At 43.8% G+C, this 13261-nt stretch overlaps 1 protein-coding gene across 8 annotated transcripts in view; it reads right to left on the reverse strand.

Moving 5' to 3' along the window:
• The window catches only part of LOC139620867 (ankyrin repeat and SAM domain-containing protein 1A-like), a 61963-nt gene that overhangs the window by 12782 nt on the left and 35920 nt on the right, over window positions 1–13261 (reverse strand). For 6 of the 8 annotated variants that reach the window (XM_071476839.1, XM_071476836.1, XM_071476837.1 and 3 more), the window contains 3 exons: window positions 10149–10205; window positions 8540–8609; window positions 4858–4970 (listed from right to left, as the gene is read on the reverse strand). In XM_071476839.1, coding sequence (XP_071332940.1) covers window positions 4858–4970; window positions 8540–8609; window positions 10149–10205 — 240 coding nt within the window. The remainder of the gene's footprint in view (window positions 1–4857; window positions 4971–8539; window positions 8610–10148; window positions 10206–13261) is intronic. The other 2 variants (XM_071476834.1, XM_071476838.1) reach the window with 2 other exon arrangements.

The raw sequence follows: 13261 nt of genomic DNA on the forward strand, positions 1-13261 counted from the left end.
TTAGCGTCTTTTGTTTTTGGACTGTTGGTCAGGCAAAACAGATAATCTGATGATGTGGGCTCTGGGAAGTTAAAATGAACGATTCATTAAACAAATGAAAAAATAATAGGCAGATTAATTGATAATGACAATAACTGTTAGTTTCAGTTCACATCTTGCTGTCTGAACCAAACCCTACTGAATGTATGGACTTCAGATGTGAACCCTTGTGAGGGGAAAGCTGTTTGAAAGGGATTATTCAGGCAGCTGTGTTGATAAAATTCTAATTTCCCACAACATAAATATTACATTCACCTCTGGTACATCTTGATAAGCCTTTTATCCCCACACAAAGACACTGAAAACACAAACAGTGTGACGTGGTGTTGACAACTCTGTCGGGTAAATTCTGACTAATGCAGTTCTGCTTTTTCCTCAGGTCTAAAAGTGAGAATACATTTGTGTAGAGAGAGCTGACCTCAGCACAACATGGGTGAAAATAATACATTAGAGTAGTGTAAGCTGGGTGGGTTTGTGACTGTGCTTGTGTGGCCCATCCATCTCTGCCTTCCCCTGTCCTCTCATTAAAATGCCACTGCTCTCTCTCACTCTCTCACTCTCCCTGGCGGATCTAGAGAACAGCCATGGCGGTCCCTCTGGTTTAAAAGCACTCTGAATGCAGGCCAGGGGCTCGGGGGCACGGCTCACTCATTCTGACCGTCTAAAGGACAGCTAACCAGCAGCACTTACAGTCATAGTTTGTCCTCCTAAACAGGCTGTCATAAGAACACACAAGCCTGTAAGGAGAGACTCACAGAAAACTGTGACAGAATGTCCAAAGACAATAAAAATAAATAAATAAATCACCGTGTGTTCAATCTAATCCTTGCACAAATGTTTTTCAAGTGGATGACAATATGTCACCACCATCTGCACAACAGACAAATCAATTAATCCATTCCCAATCTTTGAGCTTCTAATGCATGAAGCCATTACTGAATCTCCAATTTGTCTGCAGGCTTGGGTGGCATTGACTCGTTCCAGCATAAACCACTTTGCATTTATTTAATGGCAGAAAATAACAACGAGGGCAGAAAAAAGTGGTGAGTTATGAGGAGGGAGCCACAGTTGAATTGTGATACCGTGTGTTCTGAGGTTTCTCTAACCTTTGCGCAGCTTTCTTACTTCTATTATGCACCGAATCATCTGCACCGACCCCGAACTTTAAAGTGAATCTGTTCCTCTCTGTATGGTTCCATGAACACCAGCTTCAGACAAAGTGACGCGTTGGGAGACACTGTTGCCTCGAATACTAACTAACTTGGAGCTCTGTTGGCTGCCCATGTCACAGCTGACTCTACATCCTCCAGGCGCCGTGCTCAGAAGAAGAGTGGAGCCGTTTTCGTCTCAACAAGCGCTACCTGTCAGGAGCGGCGGGGACTGGAGAACAACGTGGCTGCGCAAGAGCTTGTTTCATCAGGACATTTGCTCCATGAGTCGATAAAAAGCATCTAATTGGTTTCAGAAGAGGCTCGTCTCTGCCTCGGTGCTTGAACACAATACAATCTCTGCTGTTATTGATCCACTTCTAGAGCGAACCTGCAGGGTAGACAGAGATCACAGCAGTCTGACCGGCAAAGTAAACACTGTTTAATTAGTGATCTCACTGCATGCTGGCTATGGTAGACGTGTCATTTCTCAACTAATGTTTTTCAATGTTTTTTTATACCCACAGGAACCAGACAATTCCTCAAAGACTAATTCAGTGCAGGCCAGATTTGTGCTGCTCAATTGAGGCTGACTTTTTACATTTGGTGATGAAAATGATACGACCATCAAATGAATTTAACTTCTTGTCTAACGTAGCAGCTCAGCTACAGAGGAGATGCAATGGTCGTATTAGAGTCCTAATTAGGTTTCAGTCAGCCGTGACTCTCTGCAAATGGTGTACATCTACGATATCCAGGTGTGTGTATGAGCTAGCGTGATATGTCTTTAGATGGCTCTGAGTTGATGCACTGCATCACTCTGGCGATTATGAGTGTGGATTTGTTGCAGACATACCCAGACCTAATGCTGGCTACTAATAAAATCAGACAATAATATCTGTCTGGTCACACAGCCAACAATGAAATATGGCCTGTTCCTGCTGTATTTACTCCAATGCACAAGTGCACATTAAACACAATTAGAAAAATTGTGTTTAACGACAGGGTGACTCATTTCATTGACTCTAATTCTCATTTCTAGCTGAGACCAACTTGTGATTATTAAAAGGTCAACATTTGCTGTGGGAAGTACACGTTGTTTAAAGGTTACAGCTACTTTTCTAAATCCTCCAGCGATTTCAGGAAGCCAGGTGGTTTGTAAGCTGTGTTTAAAGATAGAAATATCGCCAGCTCAAGGCCTCGGAGAAAAAAAAAAAAAAAAAAAAGAAAAGAAAAGAAAAGAGGACTCAGGGCTGAGGAAGGAGAGTGTGAAAGACTAAAAAAGACAGTCGGGAGATTAAACCACAGAGAGTAACTTCAGAGGCTTCACCACAGACTTAAACATGTGTGTTGACACCAGGGTGAGAAGGAGAGAGGCAATTCTGAGGTTATGTAAAGTAGATTAAAGACTATTCATCCAAGTATCATTGTGCACTGAAATTAGTCAGACATATTTGGCACCTACAGCTACACAAGAGCATGTAATGTTCGCTTCACACGTTTTACTGTTCATTAATGTTTCTGGCTTCTACTTCTGTTATTGATGACAGGCTGAAACACTGTGGTCCCTGCAAACAACTAAAGCTTGGTTAGACAAAGACCTGCTCTGTGGAGACCAAGAGGTCCTAATTTACAGTTTTTACTCTGACATAAGCATGTGTCACCTGTGGCACTCTGGTGTACAAAATTAGCTTTGTTATCATCCATCATTATAATAATGAGAGAAAGAGAGAAAGGAAGCTCATATTAGTTTGAATGAAGATTAACAGTGGTATTTGTCACCCACCTGTATATACTGTACACTATATTCATTTAATTTCACTGTGGGTTGGGTTTATCTTATGACTGCCGCTGTCAGTCGTCATTTTTGAGGCAGCTGCTTTTGATTTAATGATTCCACAGCCTGCGAAGTCAAATGTGCAAACACTGGATGGAAACGTTGCTTCTGATCATCTGTACAATCAGGGAGTAACATACCAAGTGCTGAGGTCATGAATGGGGCTGTGTTCGCCTTGTCAATCAAAGGCAAGTCATTACACTGAATGCTAATTTGCAGTTATCAACATTTGACCGCAAGAGTTTCAGATGTTGTCATGAGGCCAAGTGTGTGATGTCTGGCTTTCCAGCAGCACTGCTTGTGAAAAAGAGAGGAGGATGACAACATACACGGACAGCTGAATCAGTATTTTGGTACGTCCTCATGTATTTAGATCCCGTCTTCAGAGGAGTCATGGTTCAGTGACAAAAGGCGATCCAGATGAATACTGAGATTGCTGTGTGTTGCACAGCATCTCCACCTTAAGCTCTGTAGCCAGAACAGAGCTACAGCAGCAAACACAGGTGCAATTTTTTTTAAAAAGATCTTTTCTTTTGTAATGAACCTGAAATATTCTGGTGGACAGATGGACAAAAACTGGACTGGCTGTTGAGGTTTTCTAGCTTTGTCTCAAAAAGGTAGAAAAGGTAAGATGGACAATTTCATTGTGAAGACAGTGAAGAAAGTTGTTAGTTGGTTTTCCTTAGTTTTGTCAATGTAGAGTACGTGAAGCTCCCTGAATCTGTCTTATGTGAACATGTGGTGTCTTGTAATCCCACGTGGGGTGAGTGTAGATATATACATAACACAATAATAAAAAAATCGAATTCTTTCATGTAATTCATGATTCATGTAATCATGCTATTGCACATGTGAAGACACTTGTTTACAATGCTGAGAGCCGAGTTCATTTCCTTTTTCTCACCAAACGTGACCAAATCAAATGAAATGTGGCGTTTGAATAGGATAAAAACCTGACATGTGTTAAAGAGGGGTATGACAGGCTCGATGGAGGAGGGAAGAGTTTTCATCTAGACACATAAGTTGGCTGTCAGATTTCCAACATGGCCACTGGCTCAGCCGACCAGCTGGGTCCCTCCTTCTCTCCTCCATCAGTCCTTATTACTGACAAAGGCAACATAGCCAACTCATAGTGGCGTTGCACACCGTGAGCTCTATAAAGTTGTCGGCTTGGCAACAGCACCCCATTGCTCACTGAGACACTCCTTGATTCTGGCCGAGCATCAGCTGCTGCTCAGGCAGACGGCTCACAGACTGAGTGAGAGGCCACGACAGCGGCCTCATGAGTGAGGACAGACTGTGTGGAAGTCTGAGAATGCAGGATAAACCTGATTCAACACACAGCCATGTGTAAGGATATCAAACTTCCTGTGAATAAAACATTTAACAAACTGCAAACTGTCTAGTTGAATGCACATGTAAATCTAGTACATGTCTGCGTAAAGCCTCTTACAAGAATGAGAAAGATTCTGTAACTGAATCAAGTAGTGAATATTGTGAATTTAATAAAAACGTAATGTAATGTGTGATATTAGATTATCCACCCAGATATAAATGTTCCTGTACTGAAACTCAAGCCAGACTCATGATGCGGTGGAAGCTTGCTGAACATCAGATGAAGCTAATGGGATCAAGTAACAGCTAATGGAGGATGGCATCAATTGGATTAATGCACAAAGACACAAACTGGAGTTAAGTAGGCGGAGGCAGTGGAAGAGACCAGAGAAAAAAAGACCAAAAAAAGTGAGAAGAGAAGTCAAAAAAGAAAGTGATACAACTGTCAAGAGAGTTAACATCAATTTAGACAATATATAAAGGAAGGGAGGAACTCACCATGTAGTGCAGGTCGTCGAAGCCGTTGAGGAGAAGCTTGCTCTCGTACTGCGGCAGCCCCACGTGCTCCAGCCAGTCTCCCACGGGCTGGTCCAGCAGCCGGCCTGCAGCACCTGCCGACAGGGGAAAGCGCTTCAGGAGGGAGAAACCTTTCAGCCGGTAGCAGCGGCACTCTGAGGAGGAGACGTGGCATTGCCACATCATTCTCGGCCAGCAGAGCCGAGCGCACCAGCAACAGGAAGGCGGAGGAGACAGTGTCCTCTGTGGACAGGGCGTCAGCTCCCGCAGGGAAGCGGGGGCCGAACCACAGTCACCCAAGATGGATTAACAGACCCCTGATCTCAGGGGTGAAGGAGATGATAAAGGGATGTGAGCTGGTTGACAACCAGCTAATATCAGCAAAATTCTCAGCTGTGATATTCAGCCAGGAACATGGCAAAAAACACACAATCAACACGATGCTACCTCGCGTCAGGAGGTAACATATTCTGTCCAAAAATAAAAGCTTGCTGCTGATTTAATTAAGCTCCAGCTTGGTCATGAAGAGAAACTCACAGGAGTCAGAGCAGCAGTTCATAACAGGTTTTCCAGGGGAAGGGATTTGTTTCAGCTGAGTGGAAAGTTCTTTGAAAACTTGTGGACAGAAGCAGTTAATTAACAAACAGTCTCATCCCTGATTCACAGACCCAACCTACTCAGATTATAATCCACAGGACAAGAATCTACCAGAGAACATGACAGTGGACAGGCAGAAAATGCACAGGGGCTAACACGACTGCAGTGAGCTGAGATTGATCATGAATAAAAGCTGTCCTGACGGCTGTCAGCAGCCGGAGCCTAACCTGCACAGGGACAGATGGTTGCCTCTACTCGTTTGAACATATTACTGTATGTTTTAACTCACTTTTAAAACAATGGTAAGAATCAGATATTAAACACTTCAGTTAGGTGCAGTTGTCTTTAACTCTTGATTTGAGGGATGAATCTCGAGCACAGTTAAGAGAATAAATAGTTTTTCTGTCCATGGGAAGAGTTACATATCACCAAGCTGCCACCTTACAATAACAAGCAGAAATCAGAACCTAAAATAAAATGAATGTGTAAAATGCATATTTTAAAGCAGTTGGTGTTCTCATCTCTTCAACCTGCTACAAAACCAGTCCTGCTGCTGAGAGGATTTCCATGTCAAGAATCCCATTCTGGTCACTCCAGAAGCTCGGAAATGTGTCAAGAAAAAAACTCCACTCTAGGATCCAATCAGCTACTTCAAAGAGCACTATAGTAATTGAACTCCTCCACAGACAAGAGAGAGAGAGAGTGCTAAAACTGTGTCTCTCTCACAGTTTGTGAGTCCAGCGAAAAGCAAAATGCTCCTGGAGTCATCCCTGGGCTGAAGAATGGACCATCTTATCCTACAGATGCCGAGGTGGCGTCCTTCTATTGTCCTGGTTGTTCACAATACTGCTGCCTGCAATCCCTCTCTCCTCCTGTACTCTCTCTCCTCATTGCATGCGCTTCCCCACTCCTCCCTCTCTCTCTCTCTCTCTCTCTCTCTCTCTCTCTCTCTCTCTCTCTAACACTGCAGGTGGGTGCTCTTTGTCAGTGTGAGCTACCGTTTCAGTCACAAAGCCCCTTCACCCCCCAACCCCCCCCATCCCTCATTACTCGCATTTGCTCTTGAGTTTCTGCATCTTCTGTGTCCCAGCCTTTTCTTTTCTCACACTCGTTCCTTCACGCTCATCCACCATCTCTTCCCCTCTGATGTGGAAGTAGCTCAGTAGAGAAAGGGAGAAAAGTAAAAGGGACTGCAGGCACGGAGCCAATCAGCCAGTGACAACACAGCTCTCCAGTCAACACTGACAAGAGGCAAACACTGGACTGAATCAGGGGTGGTGGGGGGTGGGGGGATGTGGGGGGGTTCTCACATGTGTGTCAAACAGAGAGCCTCTTCTCCAGTGAGTCCCTGAACGGCCTCCTGACAGCGTCTTCATGGAGACGGAGCTGTGAGCATGGCGGTTAAAAGGTTGAGGATCACATATGCAGAGGAGAGGAGACAGATACAGCCAGGGATGGAGCGCTAACTACTTTACTGCAGTGGTCTCTGCTTTCCTCAAGTCTACAAAGCCAAATGAGCTCATCCCCTGACATACGTAGTGGTTAATATTTAAACAGCTCACTCCGGTGCAGGGCATGAGAAACAAGAGGGCTAGAATAAGAAGACGGACAACTTGTGGATCTGCGGCATTGCTTAAATATATTATAATGTGGCTGAGGCAAAGTGTAAACTGGAGGGGAATGTTGAATAATGTGAGAGAGGAAATCTGAAGGGAAGGAGTCGATTGTTCGGGTTACAGCTAGCGTCCCCTGGTACCATCAATCAACCCTGATGACAGGCTTTTCAAAGGCCCAAAGACTAAGGGGAGAGCAGGTACAGAATCCATAACACAGCGACATTACAATACAAATTGCAGGGGCTAGATCTTATATTATGTCTCTTAGGAACATTGGTCTTAAAACTAAAAATACACTTGGTACCTTTTAAGGTAGGTTTGGAGACCAGTACTTGACCTGACCTGGCTCCTGTGGCTTAAAAGCACTTCTGGTTTCCTGTCATACAGCTCAGCCTCAACCAGTGCCTCAAAATGAAGACAAACAAAACGAACGTCATGGTTTTCTTGTCTCTAAGCACAGAGCAAGAAAAGGTGTTTAAAAGCATAACTTATACTACCTTTCAAAAGTTTTAGAAGCCCCCCCCCCCCCCCATTTTTCCAGTTTTTATTGAAATTTGACCAGTTCTAGTGAATAGCCTGAGGGCACTGAAGGAGGGGTTCACCCAGAGCGTCATACAAGCTAGAACCGCATGGAGCTGGTTGAACTGGACAGGAGGAGAAAGCACAGCCTAGTGCAACCTACAAGTGCAACACATTCATGGGAACTTCTGCAACAACTGGTTCAACAAGAAGGTTCCATGATTCTTTGTTTTTAAAATGCAATTCCTTATTTTATCTAAGCTTTAGTTTCAGAAACAGTGAGAGGCTGAGTTCTGTAAATTTAGTAACAGCTGCAGAAATTGAGGTGTTGTCAAACTTTTGACTGGTAGTGTACCTTTCTCTGCAGCTGTTGATACCAACTGCTCTCCTCATCTACTCTATTAAAACAGACCAACTGTCCGCCTGCATTATACGTTTGACCTCAATTCTCTGTTGTTAACTGAAATGCAATTTGTTTCCAGATGCATCCTTTAGTGGCACCTGTGTGATTTCCCTTGTGGGCACTGATATGGATAAAAGAACTTGGAGGACGATTACAAAGAAAACCTGAGCAGGTTTGGTATGAAAGCATGAGCTATGGCTCCATAACAGGACGAGTAAGGCAGCCATTGTCAAAGCAGTTCCTGTGACAATAAACCCACATTTATCATGTACTTAAAAAAGGCTGTTTAAAGGTTTTGAGGAAACCGTTCAGCCAATTTGGGTTTTTTTATGTTCAGGCCTGGTGGGCTCACAGTAAGATTCCCCAGAGATTGATAATGCAACAGCAGTTAAATGTTTCCCCCTCAAACCTCAAGCTTTCATGATAATGATTATTAATTCTCAATAATGATTATTAACACTCAATTTCCAGGTGTTGAATTCTAATTAACATTCAACTGCATGAAAAGGCAATAATGATTATACTCTACCTGGTGTAGCATATTGCTGATCCCTGGAGAAATCGATGCCGGCACCAATCAGGGTCATGATCTTCTCGATCTGAGGACGGGAACAGAAGAGAGAGAGATGAGAACCTGGAGATGCCGTCGCAGTTTACCCTCCACCTCTCACCAGCAAATCCCCCCCATGCCTCAAACAATAAACCATTAAATGCTACACTCTGCAAAGGCAAATGACAGTTGAGGGTACCTTCAGCAGAAGAAAAGCCAGTCAGAGTGGTTTTATGAAGGGACATAAATAAAAATGTTGAAGGGCATCTTAAGCAGCTGCACCATGGTTGATTGCCTTTATATCTCATTTATGGCCATAGCATTGCAGTCATTTCCATTGTCTCATATTGGACGAGTTACTGGCACAGGGCTGCAGGCGGCAGCATCTCATCTGCTGCCTGCAGCCAAAACAATACTGATTTACTCAGACATCCCAGTCTCACAATCTGGCATAAATGATCACAAAGCACAAGTTTTGTCAGGGCAATCAGAGGGAGCTGAGAGAGGAAGTGTGACAGTCGAAAATAAAAAGAAACAGAAATCATGTCAGGTTAAACTATCTGTGTCATGATGTCTGCTCCAATAACACTTGTAACAATTAGCTTATTGTTTCAAGGCAACTGAGGCTCATAGCACACAGAGTGAAACACACAGACACTGAGAAAGGCAGAGCGATAACCAAGACAAGATATGAAAAGATGCCCCCAGGTCCCACGTTATCTTACAATAATTTCATGCATCGCTCCAGAATGGATGTGAACATTGCTAGGGTGTTGTCTCCAGGCGCAGTCACTGATATCGACGCATCATACACATGCACACATGCGGACATACCCAATCAGAATAACGCATTCATAAGGGCACTGAAGCAGCAGTGGGTCATTGAGTCGATATTGCACCTGTCACAGCACAGAAACATGGCTCCCGCCTTTCAACCAGTCCAGGCTTGAGCATGCATAGACTTTGGGAGTGCAGAAAATGAAAAGGTGGAAACTGACAGGGCTGCTGTCACACCTGTCAGGTGCTGTCACTCCAACTCTTTTTGTGAATAAGGGCATGTTTTATAAAGTGGAGTGAATAGCTTGTCTGTTCGGTGCCTTTTTTTGGAAATGTTTTATCTGAAAGCGAAGGGCTTGCCACTGGCTACTGAGTCCAAATCCTGTCTGCTGCTCTAAAAGCCCCCAGACAGGTTATCAGTCCCCATTAGCATGATTATATAATCAGGAGACCTAAGTCTACATTCGTTAGGTTCCCATCATCAATCCGTACGTGGATGTTTAGTAGTGAAATGGTTTGTAATTAGAACACAAATGTCCGTCAGAGGAGCAGAGAGAGAGGAATCTCACTCTGAAGAATGATGCATCTATTTAAATGTGCTGCCGTCAGACTGCATAGTTATTAGTACTTTAAAGCTTCTAGACTTGCATAGAAGAAGAAATGAATAATCACTGAGATTATGTCATTCCAAAGAGGTTCACTGAGCCTTGAAAGAATCCCGTCTACCTCTACAAAGAATGCCCCAGAAGAGGACAGAACCAAACCCCCAGAAGGACCAGGAGATATTTTTTTATGAAGATAGACGTCTTACTCTGTCAAAGGAATTAGATCTTCGTTGTTTTGCGGAGGGAGAGGTCGTCTGTGTCTGCTGAGAGAGAATCCAGGGTTTTGTTTTGCCTTCCTTCTGTTCAACTACTGTACCGACACTGTGCCAGCTATCCTCTGGCAGGGCTTTGTTTTATACACAGATCCTCTACACAGTTGATACCGACAACATTCAACGAAATGTAACTGGAACACTACTTCAAATGGAGAACTGCAGGGGTCTAGTGCAGAGACAATGTGTTTTTAATGATTAAAGTGTCACAGAATTAGACAAAAATGAAACTGAGACATGCAGGGAACCTGAAGATCACACTCTGAGCTGCAGTGAACAGTACAACACATTATTTTTTTTATACTCGTGTCTCTGTTATTTTCACATTCAACATGAAGCCTCAGCCCTAAAAACACCTCATTTCTGTCAAAGAAAGGGAGGAAGGGAGAGTTGTGAGACGAAGGGCAGAAGGAGGATCACATTGTCCATCTGCACTGTGTTACATCTCCATACTGTTGATTAGAATCCTGCATATTAACCAGATGGTAGATTAGTCACACAGACTTGACAAATAACCTCCATCTATCAGCGCCAAATGTTCACTACATCAGTCATTAAACAGGAATGTTGATGGCGAACTGGCAGCATTTCCCCTACCTGAGCAAAGACCCAGATGATTCAGCAAAAATAGTTTGCTAATGTTCGTTGCGCAGGCGTAGGACTTTTCACCCTGAAGGAATAATTCAATATTATGGCACTACGTGTTTTAATTTTCTTTTTAAAGACAGTTGAGAAGATTGACAACACAACCGTTAAAAATAAGGCTACAGCCAGAAGCTGATTATCTTAGCACAAAGACTGGAGATAGGGGGGGGGGTATTACACGTCGTTTGGTTTATCTGTAGAAAAACAGAGGTATAAAAACCACACATGAATTTAACTGGGGGTTATGTGCCTTGGCTGCAAGGAAACCACTGTTGACTCCAGAAAGTCACTGCTACTGGCCAAGAAACAGTCTGGTAACATAACCCTCTGTAAAAGTACCCTGTCATCTCCACACTTCCGTTTTTCTACAAATTAAAAACATGAGATCAAATGTGTTAATCAGTGAGCTTTGGACAAATCCAGTCTAGCTGTTTGCCCGTTTCCCGTCTTTATGCTACGCTAAGCTAATTAGCTGTTGGCTGTGGCTTCATATTTACCATACACTGTATGAGAGTGGCATTGATCATCTCATCTGACTCTTGGCAAAAGAGCAAGTAAGCGCATTTCTTTCTTCTCTGTAATGTCTTTTCTTTTAAGAGTGCTAACAGCCTAAACAAGATGAATAGCACAAATAAAAAGACATCTCTCTGAAGTGACTGCAACAGGGGAGCTGAAATTTCTTTAACAGAGATGTGAAAGATAAAAATCTCCTTTGTGTTCATTGGCTATTGTGAGTGTGTCCAGCAAGGCATGGCTATGTCTTTTGTAATAAATAATAAACTGCGTTGCACTCATTATAGCATAAATTACTAGGTTTCAGCAGGACAAAGCCATTTACAAAGCTGCCGACGAACATTGGCAATAATCAGGGGTCCAATATGTGAAATCACACTCACTCACAGAGCTGTTGTAACTCCTGTGGTAACGAGGGCAGGGCTCGTCTCATAAAGTGAGCGAGGTCTGTACTGGAGGGAGGATAACACCCCTGTCAATGAGCAGAAGGGGACCAACAAGGAGCTGTGATCTCGCTCTTCTTTGGCTCTCAGAGGATAAGACATGCCAACATACTCTTAAATATTGAAGCAGAGGTTGTACTTTATCTGTCCCCCAATTTGCTGTATCAGCAAAAACTTCAGGGTGCCTTTCTGAATGACTGGAGCTGCAGCGTAGAAGAAGAAAGAAATGACTTGGTTGCATTTTAAACATGCTCACACTGCAGGTATGGTCCATGTACCGAGCTCCATCATGCAAATATATGCACGGATGCAATAACAATAAACACAGAGCTGCACTCTGTATTGTGTGTTGGCTTCACTTGTCCAGTAGAACGGAAAAAAGAAAACTAGGTCCAGTGAGATTCAGCAGCAGCTAGCGCGAAAGGCAGGTGTGATATTGTGTTGGAGCTGGGTAAATATATCCTTATCAGGAGACATGGCCCAGTGATTTCCTCAAGGTAAAACACATCCACAACAAGAAAAAGCCTCTGAATTTCATGGTCGAGGACTAAGAAGCTCGGTGCCATGAGAAATAATGGAGGAGAGAGGGAGGAATGTTTTTTTTGTGCTGCAGGATCGAATCAATACAGAGACCTGAAATGGAGAAGCATCCATTGTGAGAGGGGCTCACTATGAACAAGGAAATACAATGAAGAGGGTCAGAAGTCAGCAGCAGGGTGGAGGTCAACAGCTGAAGAGCTAGCAGTGATGAGAGATGGTCAGGGTGAGATTAAAGACACAGGAACCAATTTATCATGCGTCTCACAGCAGGCCTGCTGCACCAGGACCACGGAGGAGAATTACCCCACTGCTGTTTTACTGGCATTTGAAAGCATAGAGTATTTTTTTTCATTAACAGCCTTGAGAATCTTGAACAATACACAACTGAGGCTCAGAAAGGAGGGTAGTGGGAGAGCTAAAGCACGCCTGGCAGAGCCTGTGCAGGGTGAAACAAAAGGCTGCTGCAGAGAGAGTGTGCCCAGACCACCCGCTTCAAATTGGCAAGCTGGCACCAAAACAAGGGTTGGAATTAAAACTGTGGACTAGTGAATGGCATCAAGGGGAACACAAACACACCACCATCTAAAGGGGGTGCCAACACCTCAGTGGCAGGATGGGACAAAGCACTGTCAGCAGTCCCATCAACATCCTCCTGAAATAGCCCAATGTCATGCTGTGCTTTTAGGGACAACGTCTCTTCCAAACAACTCCAGAACTTTGTCAGCTCATCCCTAAAGGATGCAGAAATATGTATCTTCCAACGAGGTGAAATCAGTTGAAATGCTTTGCACAACTCAGAATAGAAAGGGCATCTCTTCTCCAGTGACTAAACCGGGGAAGTCTTCAGTAGTGGCTGCATGTCTCAGCCCCCTGTGGCTGTCCTGTGTTCTCCCCCTGGTGGGGATT

This window comes from Trachinotus anak, unplaced genomic scaffold (assembly GCF_046630095.1).
Source record: "Trachinotus anak isolate AG129_WGS33_773 ecotype Australia unplaced genomic scaffold, CSIRO_AGI_Tana_v1 ptg000004l, whole genome shotgun sequence".
Lineage (NCBI taxonomy): Eukaryota > Metazoa > Chordata > Actinopteri > Carangiformes > Carangidae > Trachinotus > Trachinotus anak.